This window comes from Leopardus geoffroyi, chromosome B1, assembly GCF_018350155.1.
Source record: "Leopardus geoffroyi isolate Oge1 chromosome B1, O.geoffroyi_Oge1_pat1.0, whole genome shotgun sequence".
Classification (NCBI taxonomy): domain Eukaryota; kingdom Metazoa; phylum Chordata; class Mammalia; order Carnivora; family Felidae; genus Leopardus; species Leopardus geoffroyi.
In genome coordinates, this window is record NC_059327.1 from 76,708,355 (window position 1) to 76,731,852 (window position 23,498).

General features: G+C 36.8%; 2 protein-coding genes across 8 annotated transcripts in view; one reads left to right on the top strand and one right to left on the bottom strand.

Moving 5' to 3' along the window:
* The window catches only part of LRBA (LPS responsive beige-like anchor protein), a 785,650-nt gene that overhangs the window by 492,420 nt on the left and 269,732 nt on the right, over positions 1 to 23,498 (top strand). For all 7 annotated transcript variants that reach the window (XM_045465918.1, XM_045465937.1, XM_045465946.1 and 4 more), the window contains exon 40: positions 29 to 165. In XM_045465918.1, the coding sequence (XP_045321874.1) occupies positions 29 to 165 (137 nt within the window). The remainder of the gene's footprint in view (positions 1 to 28; positions 166 to 23,498) is intronic.
* On the bottom strand, positions 3,600 to 6,310 carry MAB21L2 (mab-21 like 2). The gene has a single exon (XM_045466042.1). It carries the CDS (start codon positions 5,297 to 5,299, stop codon positions 4,220 to 4,222), a length of 1,080 nt encoding a protein of 359 aa, XP_045321998.1. The 5' UTR covers positions 5,300 to 6,310; the 3' UTR covers positions 3,600 to 4,219.

A 23,498-nucleotide genomic window follows, 5' to 3' on the forward strand; every position in this document is an offset into this window, starting at 1 on the left:
TGTGTGGTTTTTCTTTTGGTTTTGGCAGGTCCTGTTAGCCTGAGCACACCAGCTCAGCTTGTGGCCCCCTCTGTTGTAGTAAAGGGCACTCTTTCTGTCACCTCCTCCGAACTCTATTTCGAGGTGGATGAAGAAGACTCTAACTTCAAGCAAATCGACCCCAAGGTGAGAAGATGAGGAGTGGGTTTCACTCTTAAGCATTTTTTCTTATAAGGGGATGGTGGGCTGCTGTTGGGTAGGATTGACATTGGTAAAATCTGACAGACTTAGTTTGAATTTCTTGCTGAATTGCCTCTGCCTATATATACAAAGCAGCTATGTTCTTTAGCTTATGAGATCCTTACCAGCTAGTTAGATTATTGAAGTTCATTTAGATTCAAAAACAATTTCCACTTAATTGAGTTTATCATTAGCTCATTCTGGGGTTGGGGGAGAACCACAGGGAATAACGTCTATAAATATATTTTGCCACAAAGGGTCTAGGGTGAATTAAGCTACAAAATTCAGTGAGGTTGAGAGTGGAATTATTTTGTTTAGCCTTTATATTTTCTGGATATAATACCAATATATCACTCTCCTTGCTTTTGTCCTCATGACTTACTACTCTGTTGTGCACGCAAGCATGTCTTGTGTGTGTGTGAGATACCTCTGTTTCCCATTACCTATAGTCGATTTTACAAGGCACTGCATAATTTCCTATTCTTAAATGAAAATGTAATTTCCCCTTTTAAAATGTATTTCTGATTACTTTTCAGCCCTTGGCAACTTTATTTTACTAAGAAACATTTGTGGCACAGCCATAAAGCCAAAGCTAGGTTTAGTTCATGAAAGTGAATGGTAGAATTTGTTCTGATAGGAAACAGTCTTTTTAAAATGAGAATAAGCAACCTGTAGAAGAGAAGTGGCTTAAAAAAACTGGAATTTCTTATTTTACAGGCTGATAGCTTGTGCGTATGTATACACAGACACATATTTTTAGTTTATTGGTAGGAAGTTCTTTGGTTTTATAGTCATGTGAATTACTAATTTTAGTGATTTAGAAGTATTTCAAAGTAACTATTAATGAGAATGTTATAATTTTATTTAGAACTTTACACACAAGTCATCTCTTGTCTTACATGTATTTCTAGCACTTTGTTTCAGAATTGCTGCTTTTATTAAGATGGGATTTGGTAGACTATATGAAAGTAAGGCTATGTTGGAACGGATTATTCTGAGCTTGATAATTCAGCTAATTCAATGTAGAGAAAACTTTAATTGTGAAATTATATCAACTAGAAAAATTTCCTACTTTGTTACACGACTGAGGCTGCGATTGTATTTTAGTTCCTTTTAAGAAACAAAGATAACCAAAATTACTCATACCCTCTAATTTCTGGTAGTTTGTATGTTTGAGAGTCTGAAATTTAATTCAGAATATTCCATTATGCTTTTGGACATATGTGGCATAGAATCTAAAATGTGATACGATTTAGAGGTGTCTAATGTAATTGTTCTCAAGATTAGAATCTCTGCCAGTCTTTGCAATTAGGCTCTTTAAAGTCACTTGCTCCTTTTGGAAGAAGTTATAACTTTTATTTCTCTCTGATTTTATTCTGTGCAGCATCATTAAATTAATTTTTTCCCCTTTTGCTTGTGCAATACAAAGGTCTTTTAGCCTAATCACAGCATTTGTCTTATACCACTGCAACCTGCCTGTTAACAGAAATCAAAGTTTTGCTAATTTCTATTCTTAAAATGTTTTAGCCAGTTATTGGAAGAATTCTTTATTTTATGTAGACATTGGTGCTTTTTGTAAATGAGGACGCTTATATCGTGGCAGTGTTTTTCTTTTTTTGTTGGTGATACCTGCATTAAATTAAATAAGGTAAGAAAAAAAAGATACTGAATTTGGGGAATTTTGTTCTTCTTGTCAGGATTGAAAAACTTTTCCTGGAGTAGTTGGAGGGAGATATGTGTCTAATGCTGTAAATACTTGTGTGTGTAAGAAAAAAAAGGTCATTTTAGGATGTCATTTTTATCTTTTAAACCAAACATTCTGCCCTTAAATCATTTCTTTGTAATTGTAAGCACCTACTACTTGCTTTGAAAATGTTCTTAAAAATCAGAACATTTTTCCCTGGAGAATAAATTCATTTTTATTATGGAAAAAATCATATATTTGTCTGAACCACTTAGTATTACAGTGAGTTTGTTTTACATCTACAGGAAGAGATCAGTAAAAGATACAGTGTAGGTTGAAAGAGTAGAGATGATTTCAGAACTGATAAGATCAAAGTTTATATTTCTAAAACAAAACTATTTTTACTAGGGAATTTTTACCAGGGAATCTGAGAACTTAAGCCTCTTTTGTGGAGGGAATTAAGCATCAGAGCCCTGAGTACCTTCCTTGTTTCTCATCCATCTATGCTGTCTTCCCGATCATCCCTCCATACACTCCTTCCCCCATGCAAACTTCTTCCTCAGATCTTTAAAATTCCTTTTTTTAGGACATTTTTGTCTACATCTCTCATTCATGGATTTTTCAATAAATTAAAAACTGGACTAATTCAAAGAATAAATTTTAAATATCAAAGGGTAATATTGATATATATTCTGTACCTGTGCCTCATCATTAGCATATCTAAGGGAGTATATGGGAGACAATATAAAAAAGACAAACCAGACCAGTTCCAGCATTGGGATGCTTTCAATTTTACTAATTATTTTGTTTTTAATCTGTTATTTCCTTGCATTAAAAAGGAACCTTTGTTAATTTGGCTGAAGTGTTGAAATGAGTACTTTGGATTGTTACCTTAGAAAAGCAGAGGGAGTAATGTACTTTTCCTGTATGTAAATTCGTGAAACAGTAATTTTTCTTGGGTCATAAAAATGGTATCAAAACCTTTTTTTTTTTTTTTAATTGCCTATAAGCAGCTTCCGAATAATTCTGGGAATTTGATAAAAAGTGATCTTAGTTATGGCATTTATAACTAAGCCATCTAAAAAAATTGAAATAATTTATAAATTTGGATTGTTCATATCACCATTTACTGGGGAAAAGGAGTATTGCTATAACCGTTTTATTCTGTTTTGGTATGGTTGATTTAATTGTTAAGTTTTTATTATTTAAAGCTTGAAGAGGACAAAGAATTGAAAGAAAACTTTCAACTGATCATGTTAACTATGCAGAAAAGATCCATAAATATTGCCTTCTTCAAACTGAGTGTATTTTTTAAAATTATGGTGTAAGAAAGCAAATCTCTTAATTTTTAATGCGAAATAATTTTTTTCTATTTCAAAAATTAGGATCAAAATCTTTTCTTCCACACAAAATCTGTTTTTTTTTTTTTCAAGTGTGAAAAAAGATACTACTTTAAGTCTCAAAATCTACAGAACAAACAATATTATAGTTGGGTAAAATTAGTATTGTCTATTTTCCGAGGATGGGGGGGGGGGCTTGTATGGTTAAATGTACAAAATGTGCTGTATTTGTAAATTTTGCAAATTAGAGTTCAAATGAGAGCTTCTTGCATTTAGTTCCTCAAGTTCACATCTTTACATTGTAAATTACAAATTGTGATCTCACCTGCTTTCATTTAAGAACAATCCACAGTCAATTACAATGTAAAGTAATATTTTTATTACTGTTTTCAACAAGACTGCTTTAGGGTGAGGGTAGAGGTGCAAGAAAGGGAAGGACACAGTCTGACATTGGCACTGAGATACATTTAACATCAGCAAAACTTTTTTTAAAAGAGAAATTTTACATATAATTAAATACTTTTTCTCACTTGGTGACAACATTCAGGCAACCCAAAACAAAATGAAATGAGAGGGAGAGAAAGAAAGAAGATGAGAGAGAGAGGAGAAAGGAGTTGGGGGAGAGAAGGAAAAAGGGAGAAGCTACTATACATTGATTTGAAAATGTACCTTGGGTTTCATTTTGTGGTGGCAAAGCCCGATTGCTTCTTTTGTGTGACCTTTTAAATTCACATTGTTTGGAAGAAAAACGATCACTTTTGTGCAAGAATGTGATTTTGTTTGTTTGGTTGGCTGGTTTGCTCTCTTTTTGTTTGCTTGCTAATTAACGAAGGTCTTGTGACTGCTTCCTGTTTCTTTCAGGTGGCTTACATAAAAGTTTGTGTCCGGAGTTTCTGCTGTTTGTCTCTGTGAGTTGTGTGTGTTTGTGTAAGAGAGCACTCCCGTTTGTGTCGCTTTTGAAGCAGTCCCCAGCACCCTATAGTTTGTCCAGGCTTTTGGGATTGGTGAGAATTTCCCTGGCCAACCTCCAGGTCTGCTTGGCAGCGCTCTCCAGGGCCGAATGGGGCTTGCCCTGAAAAAGGTCGAGGTTGGGCAGAAAGTAGTGAGGGCAGCGGCGGCACTGCAGGCAGGAGATGAGCTGCAGCAGGATGCCGTTGAGCCGATCGCCGAGGCACGCCTCGTCCCAGTCCGTTTCCCGCGGGTGTTTCTCGCACTCGTACAGCAGCAGCGTCTTCATGTGGTAGTTATTGAGCGGCTGGCCCGGCAGCTCCAGGTGGCGATCCCGCAGCGTCTTCAACACCGAGAGACACTTGTTTCGGCAGCCGCCCATCAGCAGGCGGTTCTCAGCCTCCCCGAACTGGAGCACCCAGGCATCGCTCTCCGCGGAGCTCTGCTTGCCGGTCAGTGAGTAGCATTCCTTCGACAGCAAGTTGAACCCTTCGGCCTTGACCTCCGCTACCCGATTGGGGCCAGGCCAGGGGATATGGGGCATAGGCCACTGTGCCGCACTGCGAGGCCAGATACCGGTGCACTTGAACGCAGGAGTGATTTGCACCACGTAGCGCTCCCTGATGCGCAACTTGACCTCGCTGGTGTCCGCGATCATCTTGACCACATCTCGATAGCTGCACTTGTCCACTGCCTGAGCCACCAGGGTCTGGAAACGCGAGCGGATCTTGCGCGCCGAGAGGTAGCCGGACGCAGTGATGAACTCGACCCAGAGAGACATGCTCCGCTTCCGCCCATCACTCAGTTTGAGCACCGCGCAGCCGGGCAGGGAGCCGTCGTCTACGAAGTTGAAGACGCCCATCTGGTTTAGGTAGAGCACCACCTCGAATTCCGTGGGCGAGATGACCTCCAGCCCCTCGTAGCGGGCGTCGATCTCGCTCAGGGAGCTGATGAAGCGAGGCTCCTGCACCTCCACTTCCTTTAGCACGTCCGAGACCACCTTACAGACCTCTCGGATGGTCTTGGCGATGGCCGCCTTGCGCGCTTGGCAGCGCTCAGTGTAGTATTTATTGAGCTGGTAAACCAGCTTGGCCTGAGCGGCGATCATGTTGGGGCACAGGTCCGGGCTATACACCGGCGTCTCGCAATACGTTGAGGGATCCAAGGCTCACGCAGTGGTGGTGGCCCTGCGGCTTGCGAAAGAGGCGTCGCGCTTCCCCTAAGCCCCACTTTCACTCTTGTTGTCCACCTGGGCTGACCGGCTGAAACAACGGCCGGCTTGCTCGCTCTTTCCCCTCTTTCGAAACCTTTTTGCTTCTCCAGGCAGAAGGGGGGGTGAAAGGTAATCTTTGAAGAAGAAAAGTACCTGCTGGGACTTTTTTGCTCGATGTGTAAAATAAAGATGTGCTTGTGCGAGAGATGAAGGGGAGGGGAGAAAAAGAGAAGGGGTGACAGAAAAAATCAGGTTACCAAGAGGTTAGGCTTAGATGTCTGCAGCCGAGATTGCCCGGAAATCTGGAAATGAGGTCTTTTAAGTGCCAAAGTAAATTTAAAAATAAAAGCGAAACATTCAGTGTTTCATTCTTAAAACTTCTCCCACAGGCTTGTAGGACTTCTTCACTCAGCGTAGGTCAGTGCCTTTCTCCTCACCCTCCCCCAAATGGAAGGTGAAGGACGTAATTAAGGTCCAGAGAGCAGCGAAGTGCAGCTCAGTCCTGGGCACACTTGGAGGTTTGCAGAGGCTCCGCACTCTCAGCGTGATGGTCTGGTCTCTTCTCAGGGGGTCGTGTTGTAGCGGTTTTCCTCTTTTCCTACTGGAGGCGTTGTTTGGACTGGGTTTGTTTGTTTGCAGTGGGTTCTTCTTGTCTTTCTCTAGGTGCACACCGCTGGAAGTTGTTTGATATTCATTTCTGCTTCGTAATTTATAATTTTGGCCCTCACAAAATAGATTTTAGTGTGACGAAGTCGTTGCTTGCGTTGCATCTGGGGTTTAGTTATAAGGATTCAAGGCTTTTTCTTCTCCTCCCCCTTTAGGTTGCTTGTGCAGATTCCACTTTCTGAGTCGTCTCTCCCTCCTCCCCTCCGACGTCTCTCTCCTTTTCCTTCTCCCTCCCTCCTTTTCCCTCCCTTTCTCTCTCTCTCTCTCTCTCTCTCGCGCGCTCTCTCGCTCTCTCTCTCTCTCTCTCTCTCTCTCTCTCTCCCCTCTGCCTCGCTGTTTCCTGGAGTTATTTAGTTTATGAATGGTCCAGGGCCATCATGAGGGGGGTGGAGCTTCAGTTCCTACAATCACTATCCGAGCTGTCAGTGCTTTAGCCAATCCGAGAGAGAAGACAGGCATGCTTGGCAGACGGTAGCAGCCACCGCTGCACTTGATAAAGAAAGGGGGTAAAGAGAGAAGTAGGAAAATAGGAGGAGATAGTGGAAGTCAAATGCTCACACACACTTTACAGCCCCCTTCTTCTTTATCCTCTCCTCTTATCAGTTGCAAGGAAGAAAAAGAGTCTATGGTAGAAGGGACTTCCTGGAGATGGCTGGAATAACGCGAGAGAGTAGCAGTGGTTCAGAAAGGTTCACTATTTTTTTTCTATCAACATTGTGCAGAAGGTGCAAACTCTAACAAAATTACTTTTGCTTGAAGGCAAATAGGAGGAAGGGGAAACCGGGAAAGAACCTACATTTTTCTAGATTTTTCTTCTCTGGCAAAGTCTTCCTCCTGTCTCTTCCCCTTCTCTCCCATTGTTGCCAAGAGCCAGAGCAATTGCTGTATATGTGCACCAGTTGGGGGGGGGGGGCTGTGTGGAGTGGATATGGGGTGAAGGTTTATAACCATAAATCTCTTTTCAGTAATTTCCATATGCTGTTGAAAAATGGGGCAGGGTAAAAATAGTGCAAGCACCTTGTTTGATAATTACTTCATAATTAAGATTCAGATATATTTTATGCTATTGCTTTATTGTTAAAAAGACTATTAGAGAGAAAATATGTTTAAATTGTGAGAAAGTGCACATCTGTATATGGTAGAATATTGTTGGATATACTTTTAAATTACCATAAGCCACTAAAATTGTTTTAAACAATAAAAATGAGGAAGTAGAAGTGAACCTGAGTCAAAGTTTTCTTAAGATGTTAACGTTGTAAATCTAATTTTGAATATATTCTCAGGCAGTACAGAGTTTCACTTGTAAAAATGAATTTATTTTCATAATTGACTGTTGCTTTTAAAAGACTTCACTGCTGCAGAAATCTATAACTATCCTGTTATTGATTACACAGATGGCTTCACTCCTCCCTTGGCATTTCAGTGAGACTCATGCATGTGCTTTTAGTATATGTATTATACTTTCAAGCTGTACCCCTTGTAGCCTTTCCCTACTTTTGGATGAAAGAAGCTGTAACAATGTTTCTGATTTGCTTAGTATTGAGGGTTTATGTTTTGAGCCTTAGGTATGTGGATGCTGAGTCTTTTAAAGCCAAATGAAGTAGATGGAATTATTTTTAGTTAGATTTTTGCTTAAAATACAAGGAATAAAAATCTGTGAAGCCATTTGGGGGAAGACTTCGCTTTGCAAACCCCGGTGTGCCTGCGGCTTTTGCAAAAACCCTTTGGGAGGGCTTGAGGTGCCCTCTTAAAAGCTGCACCAGGTGAACCTGAATTCAGTTGCATAGGGAAAGTTTATTTCTCTCCATGTACTTGACGTCAGACACTTGGACCTCTTGGTTCTTTCTTAGATGTCTGGTGCGGACCACTGGTACCTTGTCACCTCCTTGTTCTCTGCCATAAGTACCTTTCTAAAGAACGAATTGACTTTTTTTTTTTTTTTTTAATCAAGTCAGATTTTGTCTGGGATATGTCTTTAGTGGCCAGGAGTGTGTAAGTCGGAAGTAAGCATACACCAAACTCTGGGATGCAGAGCTGTAGTCAACTTCTGGTGTAGTGGCAGAGGCTTGGGGCGGCTGCCGGCTCCAGCCTTGCTGGGGGAGCAGCTTGCGTCTCAGAATGCTTGGCGGCACAAGGATAGAGCGCAGCCGCGGCGTCTTCGCGGTTCGCGCGAGTGGGAAGCCCAGACTCTGTAGGTAACCTGGCTAATGCCTGAGAAGTCACGCTGGCGCCCTGGGAAATATTACTGGGCAGGAGGGGGCACTTCGCTGCAGAGCTGTGCAAGCAGCCAGACAGGATCCGTAGCTGCTTCTCCCCAGGGCAGTTACTGGGCGGAGACTTGTGGCGGGGACACAGGGTGCGGAGCCTTCCCTCCTTGACCCTCGAGGTGGCCGCTTCTCCGTCACATCAGGTCTGTGAGCGGGGGAGGCCTCGCTCGTGGACCCACACTTCCCGCCACACTCCTGGGAGTGTTTGCAAAAAGTCCCGGGGGTCACGGCAGTTGTCCGTCCTCCGGGCCCGTGCGGTGCGGCCAGTCCCAGCTCCGTGGGTAGGCGCTTAGCGTCCTCCCTCCTCGGGTGGGGCGGCCCAGGCCACGCGGATCTTCGCGCCACTACTCCCTGACACCCCACTCCTCCTCTTTTTCCCGCTCTGTGGGGCACGACTAAGTTTCGTGGCACCCTTGTTCCTGGGTTTCTCCACTTTTACATACAGAGGCTGAGGGATGATAAAACGTTACAAATGTTTTGATTTAAAAACAATTCATTACCAATTTACCCTGTCTAAGGTAGATGCTGTAGTAAATAATAAATCAGTTAAACAAAGGCGACTTTAATTTATTGCCATGGTACTAATTAGAAACATCATTCGAGCAATAAACTTAAACACTTCCAGCAAATAATGCTCGCCCTTGCTAGTTCCCTTCCTTCCCCCTCCCCCACCCTAACTCACTGGCTGCCTCTGCCCTAAGAGCTGCTTCAGCTGTGTGTTTGCGGATCCGCTCTTCCTCTGGTTGAATAATTGAAGGGGGAAACGGTATCCGAGGAGGCTGTAATTGAAGAGCCCCTGTCACCTCTGCTTTTATGTATGTTAGTATAGAAGTCCATCAGCAGCTCCTTGATGGTGTATTAAAACGAAGTGGCAGCCCCTTCTGCAGGAGATACCGTATTCTATTATAGGAGACCAAGTGAGAGAAAGAAACTCTAGAGGCTAAAAGCCACTTCAAGTCTTCAGACCGATTGATCTGTATTCTCTTGTTATAATCCGTCTCATCATACTTGAGTTAATGAGGCAAAAGAGGGGGGAGAGAAATCTGATGGTCCTTGACAAATTCATTAGGGAGGCTGCAGGACATTTTATTTGACTGTTAAACATCTTGTTTGTTTGGTTTAGGCAGTGCCAACATCAGCATGCTTCTGCCCAGACCTGTGATGTTGGGCTAGCTACAGACATTCCTAAAAAGAGGAGGAGGATATTCAGGGTGTGATTTGAATTTTTTGTTTTGGATTTCGTGTAGTCCATAACCTTCAGACTTCTCTAGGCTTCATCTTCTCCACCATTACTGTAGGAACATTTTATGAGAACGTGCATGATAATACTGAGATGCGGGTGTGTTTAGTTACTATAGCTAAAATAAGTATGTTTAAACTTTAGCCTTAACATTTCCCACTACCTTAAAATAAAATTGAGTCAAGATATAGCAATTAGTGTACCAGTTTTTGAAAAATGTGAATGTTTAAGCTAAGCTCCAGTGAATAGCCAAATTAGACATTACATCCTATTTTTAATTGATCATATGTAAGTAAACTCTTAATTATTAATTGAATTTCTTCTTGCAATGAAATGCTTACGAGTACAGATACTTGGAAATAAAATTTAACTATTTATACAAACAAGATTTTCAATACAAAGTTGGTATATCTTAATTTGAGGGCCTTTTTCTATTTAAAATGAGAAGCAGAACTGGGTATTATTTGGTGCTAAAATAAGGTGATGTGTTGACAGAATACTTAAATTGAAAATATTTATAACGGAATAGTAGGCAATTAAGAGAATGCTAATTTTATCATATTTTATTCTAAGATAATAATACAACATTTGATTTTCTCAAAGTTTTTCTTGAAAAGAAATAACCAATCCAGTTGTGATACTTTCTTGCATAGAGAATTCATTCGTATTTTCCTATAGCAATTGACTTAAACAGCCTCAGCTTAAGTGCTTTGAGAAAAGAACCCTGTCTTCCATTTATAGGAAAGCAGTATGAGAGAAAAAAGAGAACTAATGCTCTTTGCCTGTCATTTTAAAACATTCCTGCACTGCTGATGAAGCTTGAACTGCTTCAGGGAATGTATGGATTTGAAAAGAAATGATTCAGTAGTTCATGTTGTGTTTCTCAGGAGCAAAACCAAACTAATGGCTGAAGTCAGAGCTTCTGTACATCTGACAGATATAATCCTGTTTACATTTCCAGGGAATACAGAATCCTTAAACTGTTTTATTTTTTTGCTGATCTTTACTTAGAAATGTGTTTAGTGAGTTAAAGTTCAGGGCATTTTCTACTTTATCATATCACTGAGACTCAAAAGATATCCATTATTTTATTATCTGTAGACATAGCATATAGCATTGTAATAATTTTTATTAAAGAGTGTACAGATTTTAGATTGTATGATTTTGTTTTCCAGGAAAACACTTTAGAAGTATTCAAAAAAATAATCAGATTATTGACTTAAAAAAAATCAACTCTCTGACGGATTTATACTTTTTAGACAACAAAGGACCACATGTTTACATGTATATATTCTTATCCTCTAAAATCTAGTTTTGAAACATCTTCACAGTTGCTAATTGTTGGGGTTCTTTCATACTTAATCTTTCAACATATTTATAAAAATGCTTGATTTTTTAAAAAAAAATTTGGTCAGAATATAAATGGGGAAATAAACAACTATTAAATTCCCTGAATTTAAAAATAATTCTAGGAAAAACAGAAGGAAAAGTAAATAACCCAAACACAGTTTGTGTATTAGCTCATGAAATTTTATTGAAGTAATTACAATAAAACATAAGAAGCTTTAAAAACAATTACCAGGATTATAGTATCCACATTGTATTAAAGTCCTAAAATCACATTCTTTTTCACTCTCTGTGAAATTATCTCATTTTCCAAAACTGAGGTATCACAGACATTGTTTCTAAGCTATTGATAATTACTATTCTGGAATCAATCTAGAGAATAATCAGTAATTCAATGTTTTCTTTGAACAGTTTACAGTAGTGCCTACTTCAAATGGTCAGTCATACTGCCGAAAGAAGTTGTTTTTGTTTTTTCCCCTTATCAAATAGCTTTTTGGAAAACAAAAACAAAAACTTGTAATCTCTTTGATTGGTAACCCAAGGGTATTGTTCTCATTTGTACAGTTTGAACTTAAGATAATCTGTCGGGTAAAGGCAATAGCTTTAATTTTGCATAGTAAACCTATTGAATTGTATTAAAAAATAAATCTTTTGGATGCTTTTGTATATTGTATTGCGGGCCTTTTAAATTTGGTTGGGTAACCTTGGATAATATATATATATATATATATATATATATATATATATATATATATATATGATTAGTGATTTTGTTTATACTTCTACATCTTTTACAAGTCTAATTCTTACATTATTTGGTAGGATGAGAAAATCAAAGAGTACAGTATATGTTCCTGTTTTCCCCCAAGTTGAATAACAGTTGTAACTACGAGTACTTTATTAAGCTATATATAATTTGATCTCGCCAAGATACATATTGAGAGAGCAAAGAAATTGTGCTCAGGAAAATGAAAGTGCTCAGCTTTTAGCCTAACTGAAAAGTAAATACTGTTTTATTATTGAGCTAGGATGTGAAATATTAAGAAAATCCAAGTTCATTCAGCAAGCATTTCTCAGAAGGTGTTTCATTGAACTTAAAATATTTTTCACTTATGTCGGTATATATCATTTGGTCTTACCAATAGAGCATTTAGCTTTTTCTCACTTTTTTATTTGTTTGTTTATTTTTAATGTTTTATTAATTTTTGAGAGGGAGAGACAGAGTATGAGTGGGGGAGGAACAGACTGAGAGAAGGAGACACAGAATCTGAAGCAGGCTCCAGGCTCTGAGTTGTCAGCACAGAGCCCCATGCAGGGCTTGTTCTCATGAACCACGAGATCGTGACCTGAACTGAAGTTGGACACTTTGACTGAGCCACCCAGGGGCCCCTGCTTTTTCCCATTTTACATGTATACATATTTAGTTGTAATAATTACATTGTTTTATTTCCATATATAGTTAAACAAGTTATGAAAAGTTAGAATAAGAGTCTGTCTTGTGTGTCTGCCTGCCTTCCAACCAACCTACTTTCCTTCCTCCCTTCTTTCCTCCCTTCTTTCCTTCTTTCCTTCCTTCCTCCCTCCCTCCCTTCCTTCCTTCCTTCCTTCCTTCCTTCCTTCCTTCCTTCCTTCCTTCCTTCCTAACAATTTGAACTTACTAATATACCGTCAGGTAAATACTAAATTTCACCTGTCAAATAACTTTGGCTTTCATAACTCACTATAATCTTCAACAAAGGAGAGAGTGCTTTTAGTAGAACCAACTCTTAACTATTTAAGGAATGATTATATCATTTGTGGATTATTATTTGTGTCTAGGTGGTTTTTAATATCAATGCCAGAAGATAGGAAAATCAGGAGTAGTCAGTAATGAACTTGATGCTAAATAAATAAAAACTTTTGATTTTCCATTTGATTCAAGGCATTAAATTTTATGGTTTAAAGAAGGTGTGATATCCTTTGTTTAATAAGATTACAGACTCAACATGTAGAATAAATTTCATGGGATGTCAGAGTCATCCCCATTCCCATTTCTGTTTTCGCTTGTGATCAGTGACACATTTATAAAGCAGATGACTGAGATGAGGCTGCACTTAATTCAAAATATAAGACTTGGCATTATGTTCTTCATTTCTTTGGGTCATATAAGACATTTTTGTGGACCTGCGTTTAAAACTATCAGTTAAAAATATTGTATGGGTAGATTTGTATTATACTTTAGGAAACTAGCCTTTTCAAACATCTTAGTTTACTTTAAAATATATTGGTTCTGCAGCAGCCCTCTATGTTATTACTAATAGAGGTAATTTGGCATCAATCTTTTGCTGTGATTACAGGAAATTTTTAGTGGGCTTTGTATTATTTTTAATAATGCTAAAAATCTAGCCTGTTCCTTCCTTCACACATTGCAAATTAGAGTAAAAGTGATGTGCTGAGAGGTCTCTCTGATTCCTTTTAGTAGTTAAACAACAACAACAACAAAAATTCTTCATTGGCTCCAATCTATGTATAGAAGACGTCTGTGTAGTATAAATGAAATAATATTTGATGATCTAAGGAATGGAAACTTTTCCTTTAACCATGTGAAATCAAGCTAGGATATAAAACAGCTGTCTTGGCCTATGTATGTCAAGGTTCTGCCAGCCTGTTTCTTTTCTGAATTTTCCCTTTCTATCTTCCCTTATTATGTTTGGATCCTAAAGAGTCATTCTTTTATTTTTTTGACTGGTTTTGTCTTCAGACAAAACCTGGGTTAGTAGGTTTAAGGCAGCCTAGATAGAGTGAAAAATCTTTGATCTATGGCTATGACTGTTTCCAAATGATTTGCTTGCTGGGACCAGACACTGTCCATGCCCTTTCACTTTGCTATCAGATAGGTACACACAAAGGACCTGAAAGGCTACCAGATGCATAGTTAATCATCAAATTAGGTAAATACAGGGTTCCAACCATACTTAATTAGATCTTCAATTTCTAATAGTTATTTGTTCTGTGGTACCTTGTTGGTTAAATGCTCTACAAATCTTCGGCAAATTAGTCAAAACTTTCTACAAATTATATCATCAATTAAAAATGAATGATACAAAGCTATGTATTTTTTAAAATACATAAGGTTGTTGCTGTCACGTAACTTACCTAGATAGATAAGATAAAGAGAGGCAGTTCGATAGCATCTAAAGAGCATTAATCTTGGGGGAAAAGCTCTCAATTTTGTCCTCTGTTGGCTAGAGACTATCTGAGTGACCTTGATCAAGTCATTATCTCTACTGACTATCTTCTCAATTCTTAAATTGGGGGATGGATTAGGAGTTTTTTTTCTACCTCTTCAAGATAAAATATCTGTAATTTCATACCGTAAAGATGATTAAAGTTGCAAAATTTAGACTTCTGCAAGAATTGTGACTTCCAGTGCTGCTCTAATATAAGTATATGAACATTTTTAACATGAAAAAATTGCAGAAAGGAATAAGCTTACAAATGGTTATATTCCATATTTTAGTCTTAGGGGAAAAAAAAACTACATATTATAAATTGGAGATGGTTGTGAGAGACAACCAAATAGTAACTTGGAATATATTCTGAGAGTATATTAATTATTATTGATAGGAGTTGGAACATAAAAATATGAAAAAGAAACAGGAGTGTGGATTGTATATATAGAAAAACAGTACGTGTTTAAAGTTATACATAAAATTGGCAGGTATGTTTTTTTCCTTAAAATGTTGAATGGACTGTCAATGTTTCTGACATTTTTTTATAAAGGTTAGATATTCTGTAAATGGTTTGAAGCCAAAGAAAGTTCAAGTTCACAATTAACTCTAAAACAACAACAACAACAACAACAATAAAAAAATTTTAAAAGAAAAAAGAAAAAAGGAATGGTCAGTGTTTAGAGAAAGACTAGAGAAACAGCATTGCTCTATGCAACTGAAGTAGGACCATATTCATGTTGTGTTAAAAGATAGATCCAAGCAGGGAAATGGTTTTCAAAACATGAGTCACGATAGAGACTAAAGTTTTATACTACTTTCTCATGCTTTTCACTTGTTTTCATCAGAAGATCTGACAAGCATAGAAGTGTTAACATCTTTTATTTTACAGATGTTCTTAGTTTTCTCTCAAACTATAAAAGATGCTATATCATAGAAGCATGGTAGGAAATAATTTCAACACCTCCTTTCACTGATGTGATAACTTATTATATTCTAAGCTTGTGTATATTTTTGGAGGGAGGGACGTGAGGCAGGAAAGAGACAAATATTGAGATCTAATTCTCATTTTGAGATATAGATCAGTATGTCTGCTATATTATAAATTCTGTCTAAAATGTCTTTTCAAATGGCATAGTCGAGTTATTTTTACTTCTATGTTGCATTCTCTGGAAGTCCCTCATTAATGCAGTGGGAGTACCTGGTGACCACTGAGAGAGTTGTTGATGGACACTATATGGGTTTGCAAAGTGCAAACCTAAAAGACTAAGCGATGAGAAATGTATTGCTATTTGTGAATTTATGTTTTATCTCACTTCACTTGAAAATTTATGAGTAGTGTGGCTTAAGGGTGCTGGAGTTGTGTGTTCCAGGGCTTGCCCCTACTGATAACACCCTTGTTGGCGTGAAAGTGCAATGCAAATTATGACAGTTACAACCTTCTGTTTTGTTTAACCTGTCAGTAGATTTCCTGGCTCAGTGCTGAGGGCAATGGTGTGTTCAGCTAGTCCATATTCACCTAAACTTAAAAGGTCAGGTTTCTACAGGCAAGCCTAGTCAAAGCCTAATTGATGAGGAGGGCAGGGAGACAGAATTTACTGTTCTGTTGGCTAGTTTCATATCGTTAGGTTGTCCTGAAAGCATCAGGCAGTCACAGCCCCTTTCATGTAAGTGCTGACCCTAGACAGGAGCTGACAATCAAAGGAGGCAGCCACAGGAACCAGTGCAAGTAGGCTATTGATTTTTCAGTTAGGTCTAAGTAGTTTGTAGTATGGGTAATGGGTGACAGAGGCAGGTATGTCATTATCAATGAGCTCCAGAACAGTAGCGACAACCCTCTCTCATATTTCCTTCAGCACTGACAGTATGCATCCAGAGGCGGTCAATAAATCGCCCAACCTTTAACTGACAAGTGACTTGGAGGTTTAAGTTGAGGAGTGGAAGTTACGGAGCTAAACTTCTCTACTTGAACATGTACTGGACCTAGCGATAGAGTCAGTAATTATACTTTTTTTAAGTCTTTGAAGTTTTGATTTGGATAAGTCTTTGCAACTCTGAAGATCAGAGTTTACTTTTAAGCTTTTGAGAATTTAAACAGCATATTTATTTAGTTAAAAAATAAGGATATGAGCCAATCATTTGTAAAGATACGTATGCAAGAACAATTAAGCTACGTATGTTATTATGGTATAGTTTTGCTTTTATTTAGACTAGATCCTTACTCATTCGTGATATCTCTGTTATAAAAGTTCAGCAGTTGGAAATTGCCTCTCATATCCATTTTAATTCCTACTCTCCACTTACACGTTTTAACTGTAGACCAATTTTAAATGGAAAAAAAAATTGTTCCATTTGCAAATGTGATATATTAACCCTAAAGCAATTGCTGTTTGACCTTCAAATTTGTTTTATATTACTTTTCACAATAAAATAGTCAGGCATAGAACATTTAATGATTAAGGTTTGATGAATTATGGTTGCTTCTGAATTTAAAAAGAAATGAGGCTGAATTTTGTTTTAAAGGCATTTCATATGGATATTTACATTTAAAGATAGATACAATTTATGTTCACATAAACACAAAAGTGTAACAGGTTTTGACTAAAAGTACACGTGTTCTAAAAGGATGTAAAATAATTTAGAGATATTTTAAATTTAAGTCAATCTCTATTTTGTTACAAAATGTAAGTAATATAAAGAGAAGATAATATTTATAACTAGAAGGGGGAGTTTTGGTTGTACCAGGATCCTTACAAACTATCGTATGCTTACATTTTTTGAAAACTTTAAACAAATTGAAATAAAACAGAAAAGTAAATGTTTTTTAGAACTTCCTTAAATAACTTATCGCCATGATATCTTGTTTAACACTGTGATATTGTACAGAACCAGAGTTCAAGTCTGTAGTATGATCTAGCTGTGGAGTACCCTGCATGACCACATGAATCATTTTCATTTGTCCAATGCCACTGAAGATTCCTTCCCTGCCCCCACCTCTTTAACCAGCAGGTTAATGCATAGTGAAGGTATGGATGCTTAAGTATTTTCTTAAGTTTGCAGTGACATGTCTGTGTGAACACCCATATCTTCTCTTTTTCAGCTATAGGTAATACACACTTAAAGTGCAATAAAACATAGCTACTATTAAAATAGTGTAGTTTTAAAGAAGCTTTGGGATTATGTAATTAATTTTTGAAAAATTTTATTCAGATCTTTTGAATTATTCACCTTTTGAGGATTACATTTCCTTAAGGCTAGATTGCATTTAGAATCATTGTTTTTCCCTTTTATTTAATCATCCGCTTAATCTGTGTTTTTCTGTTGGATGAGATAAAAGATTTGGCTGAGAATCTTATAATCTTGTTAGCTATATTATAGGTATAGCTTCTTTTGCTGTATTTGCAATCCTTCCTGAATACAGTGGTATTTTTAGGAATTAAAAAAAAATAAGCTGAAGAAAGGGGGACAAATTAAATTTTCATGAAAGAAAATCCTAATCAGCAGTGACAGTCTAAGAGAAAGATGATTGCCACTTGGTCATTGTGGAGAGGCACTTAGATTTGGTGTCAGTGCTTCTGTTAATGATGACTAATGTCTTTCTTGGAGCAAGTGCATGCTCCAACATACTGCTACAGCCCAGAGAGAGAGGGCTCAGCAATAGGCACCACTCAGCAAAAGCATTAGGTATTCTAAAACAAAGGCTTTTTAACGCAGTCAATTTGGCAGTCTCTATTATTAGAAAAATGCAAACATAATTCTAAGGCATTTAACAACACATTTTAGACTACTTTTTGTGCAGTACTGAGAGAGATCATTTTAAAATTAAAATGGAAAGAAATCAAGCAGTGTTAATAAGATGTGCTCCCTATTTTGTTACTAAGGATAGGGCACATACATTGCCACTGCACAGAATCATTTGTGTTAAGAAAGTTTTAAAGAGACAAACTTGCAGCATTTTTTTTCCATTCTGCTTTGCTGTTTGCTGAATAAATATTTGATAGTTGCAAAAAGAAAATGACTCCAAAGATCTCTTCAGATCTTTTAATATTAAATATATTGCTTACAAAAAGATGACATGTGTTATTTCTTCAGCTTTTCCCCAAAGTGTAAGACCTTTCAGAAGGGCGTTTGCAATGCTTGTCATATTTTTTCATATACATCTTATTGGTCTGACATGTCTTGAGAACCATGAGAACACAGATGTCATTGCATTCAGACAACACTAATTACTCTGGGATTTTTGCAGCCTCAATGCCTGCATGTAACTGTCGATTATGATTGTCCATGCAGCCTACAGTGGGGACACTTTGCACATGAAAATAGTGAGGCACAAAAATAGTAAGACAGGCCATTTAGTCCCCTATTGTTCTTCAATAGAACTTAGAAGAAAAAAAAAATTCCTGACACATCAATTTCATTCAGTATTTTGCATTTGAACCATGTTTTGGCAACATTTTCCCTTCTGAAGTAAGTGTGTTATGCTTTAGTGTTCAGTGAAATCTATTATCCATCTGTTCCTTAACCTTCTTGCACAATCTTCTACATTACTTTGTCTTCAAGCTTCATGGGAAATTTCTTTATGTAGCTTATAGTTTGAGAGAAACACTAATTGTGGTATGAGTCTTCCCAAAGTGACAGTGCAAAACAATAAATATGTATGATGTGTTCTGGTGTGCAATTTAATGTTTAATGAGAAGCTGCTGCAAATATGGTTAGTCTCAATTTAGATAAGTGCAATCATCTTATGCTTTTAACACAGGTCAGTTCTTCTCTTTGTTTAATTTTCTCTGTAACATTCTGGGTTTTAGTTGATGATTCATGGTGTTTAGGTGGTTTTGAAATATCAGAGGTCAAATGGTGGTCAGATCTGAGCCCTCACTATTAAATGTGAAGACCCAATGCATGTTTTGATAAAGAGCATAATCTGTGTTAATCACCGATTGAAAATAAAAAACTCCAATAATGTAACTTCATATGCTGATGAAGCAGAAATTGAAGCAGCTTGATCAAAGATGTATGATGAGATAAAACTGCAGTCTCTGCTGTACAGTTATAGTAATTATGACTAATGAACCATCCAGTCTGGATGAAATGGCATGCCCACAGGGACTGTGTCCAATCAGTTGTGACTTACACAAGCTGAACAAACCATTGATGGGATTCCAAATTCTATAGCACAGGAAGTGTACTCTTTATTATTAATATGACTTTTGTTAGGGTAAAGTGATTGGAAGTTCTCTAAATTTTGTTAAATGTAGAAGACAGTTCTTTTTCAAACTATAGAATATAGTTCTTTTTCTCTTTTCATATACTTATTGAAAACTGAACATGTTTTTTGTGACCTCTGTTTTACCTCTCCTTTCTTAAGAACTTAGTCACTAACACAATTCTTTGACTTCCTACTTGTCCTTCTGTTGTGCTACTTTGAAACATTCCGTCTTTTTTGGAGCTATTGTTTACTTTTGTCGGGGTGTATTGTTCATTAACCGGATGTTGGAGAGATAATTTTACAATAATATAAGACATATGAGGCATTTACTATATGCAAGCACTGTTCTAAGTGTTTTACCTGTATTAACTTGTACGTCCTCATAATCATCTTTGGAGATAGCTATATATTATCACCATTTTACAGTTGAAGAAACTGAGATGCGGGAAGGTTGAATAACTTGCCCCAGGTTACATGGCTCTTACAAATTTTGTATTACCTTGTAGAGATGAGTTTATGTTTGTCTAGCCCAAATCTATTTCTGAATTATCCTTGCTTTCCTTTTTCCGACTAATTTTTTGTTCTTACTGTTTTCTGGCATTTGGCAAAACTGCACGGGTATTTTAAAACTGAGGGCTCGTGTGCAGTTCTTGAATAGTTTTCAGGTCCCTAAACTCACTGTTCATGTTTCTAAACTCTTCATTTGGTATATTTTAAGTGACTGGAGTTTTTGGGCTGGAGTTTAAGAATGCATGGTGTTGATATGAATGTATGTCTAAATGTTATAAATGTGCTCATTCAATGCACTCTTAAAGCTGTAAAATCTTTTAAGTGCTAATGGGAAAACAGACGATTCACTTAAAAGAAAAAGTAGTCCTGGCCAAATAAGCTTGGTTAGATTTCTTCTAAGATTGTCTATACTGGTTTTTCTCATCAAACCAGGTATAGTCCTCATCGTAATGATTTCCTATTCCCAGCACCTTACACACTTCCTTTTAGATAGTAGGTATATAATAAATATTTGTGGAAGGAAGAAGGGAACAAAGAAGGGAAGGGGTGACTATTTAGGGATTCAGTAATTTGAGGATTCCATCAAGCACATGCTTTTATTCTAGTTCCCTTGACAGGTTTTTACTTAGAGGTTAGAGGGATAGAAGAAAACTGGCTGTCATTGTCATTATTCTTTAAAAATCCTTAAAACCCTATCCTAATCAACTTTGTTTTCTCACTAACCCCCAACCTGAAGTCTTTGTCTTTCCAGGTTAGCTTCCTTACATTTATTGTGAAATGCCCTACAGAGACAACTCTCTCTGAACTGATAGTCCAATTACCAGCAGCTTTGAACAGTTTAATATAGGTTTTCATTTCTGTTGTCTCCCCTATGTCATTATCCACAAATTTGTTTCCTTTTATTAACTTATTAATGTGAAAAGTTACTGAAAGGCATGTATCATCTTATTTGATAGCTTACATGACTAGATGCATAATACATACTCCATAAATACCAGTAGGTTGATTAATAATTTTGATGCCCTCCCCTTTCAAACAGATTTCTTTGTATCACAAAGATACAAAGGGCAAATTTTCAGTGTCAGATCTCTAGAGGTAATGTTCTGAAGGTCTTTTAAAACTCAATTGAAGTGAGATTTGTACAAGAATAATACTGAGCTCTTATTTTGTGTTGGGCAGTAGGCTAAGCACTTTTTCTTAATCCTCTCAGCAAATCTGTAATGAGTTATATCCTGTTATTATCCCTATCTGTATAGAAACCAGACACAGATAGAATATATAAACTCACTTCATTTTAAAACTAAGAAGTGGCCAAGCATATGACTAGCAAAGAAGGTGACAGTTTATTTTAAAGCCATCAAATTTTTATTGGTATCCTGTCAATGTCAGGCTCTTTTGTTTTTAAATGCTCTCTCTGCAGTTTTCTGTGATGTGATAGTTCCTTAAGTTCTGCTTTCCTACAACTTGAATGATATCCATTGCACACCTACTTACCCTTGTCTTCTCAAGATACTCCAAAGCTGCCTTCTTTCCTGTTAATTTTCAGAAGAGGAGGATAAGATCTTAATATCCCACTCTGAAATGTGGTGACATGATCATATAATGTAGAGAGAAAGTGATCTCTGTCCCATATTTTTTATTTTGTTTCTAAATTCATGGAGGACCAAATAACAGTTGTTATTATCATCATTTTATGCAGGTTTTAAGAAATGATTGCATTGTGAACTATGCTAGGTAGTCAGTCTGGTTAGGAAATTCCTAAAGTAATATGTAGTAAATCATAGGAAAAATACTTCAAATTTAAATCTGGTTTTAAAGTGATTGGTAGTTATATCCATGGCTGTTTACAGAAGATGAAAATGGAGTTAATAAAATGTTGCATATTTTATACTTAGGAAACATTGTGGCTTATAATGAGTCTTTATATAAAACTGAAACCACTGTGTTATCAAAAAGGAAGCAGTTTACCAAATATAGTAAGCTCTCAGAAGTAAACTGACATCAATTTTAACTTCTGTTTAGATTTCAGCTTTTATATGGAAATTGATGCATTCTGTTTCATAAGTGGAGTACTTTGTGTATTTTTAAAAGCATATCTGTATTTTGATTGCAAAAGTTTGGTTATTCAAGTTCTTGTTCACTCCATAAAGGGCAATTTACATGGAGCTAAAAATTTTGTTTTGGTAGATACTATTTGCATTATTGAAAACATTTCAGTCTGAAGTCAGTATTATTGATCTTCTTTTAAGATTAAAATTAATTTAATGCTTTTCCTAAATAGTTTAATTGGAAATCTTTAATTAGGAAAAAACCCAATAAGATCCTAAAATGGTAACTTGTTATTTTGATAGGAGTCTCTGTTTCATTTTATGCTTTTTAAAGTCATATTTTATTTTTTCATGTATTATCTTGTATCTTTGACTCTTTCAGATATGATTCAGGTATTTTAAATCAATAATATAATACCTGAACTCCTAAAAGGATTGTTTCTTTAAAAGTTTGTTGTAAAGGAATTGAAATGATAGATTTATGTAATTAGAACCTTGGTCATATTTAAAGTACTTTAAAAGATATAATTTTAAAAGAAAAAAGAACACCAAATTATCTCTGTTGCATGATCTTATGTATGTTAGAGATATATTTATGAAGAAAGACTTGAAGAGAATGAGCAGAGAATGAATAAAGTATATGAAGAGTTTAATTTCCTTCATTGTTATCTTTATTCAATAAATGTATATAGGTACATATAAATAAATATATTTCAGAGTATATTTTTAAATAACTCTTGTGTTATATGGCTTTACCATGTTTTATTTTCTTTTATATATTAGAGGAATAAGCCAGGATTTCATTACATGCAGCTTGTACTTTGCCATGGAAATTGTCAGAATTACTAGGAAAGTTGTTGTATAAAAAGTATGTATAAAACCATAGTACATATGTTATAACTTAAAATATAAATTTTAAGAAAATTTATTGTAGATTAAACATACATTCTTATCAGTTCTGATACTACATATAACTTGACTTTGCTTAGTTCTCTCTGCTTCCTGTAACTTGCACACTAGGAAGTTAAGAGCTTATTTTCTCCCATGTCCTTTAAACATTTACTGAGAGCATAGAGAGCAGGGATGGGGGTGCAGGAGGTTACCTATGTGTGGAGAAAATGAATTTGCACTTAACATTGCCGTTTATTACAGCTGCCTGTAATCGTGAGAGTATGTGTATGACTATGCTATCATTATCTCTGTTGCTTCCCATTCAAGTTTGCAGATGGAGTAAATATACATAACCTTTTACAGAAAAATTTAAGGTTTAGATTGCAAATAGGGGGAGAAATATCCTCGGAAAACAACCAGTAAATACTCAGCAACAATGAAAAGAGCTGAGGAGAGCAGAATATTATATGCTGATTGGTAGATCTGCAGACCAGGAAAAAGGGCATTGACCAGCCTTGTGCATTTAAGTCCAATCTTTATGCAGGAGTCAAGAAGCTCAGGAGAGAATTGTATGAGCAAAAATAACAGGAAAGAATTAAAGGGGAACCAAGAGGGAAAGAGAGTAGTGGAGACTGAGGGATATTCAATGATGTGGTGAGTAATGAGAGCAGAGCCATTCACAGTAGATGAAGTGGAGTCATGGGTAG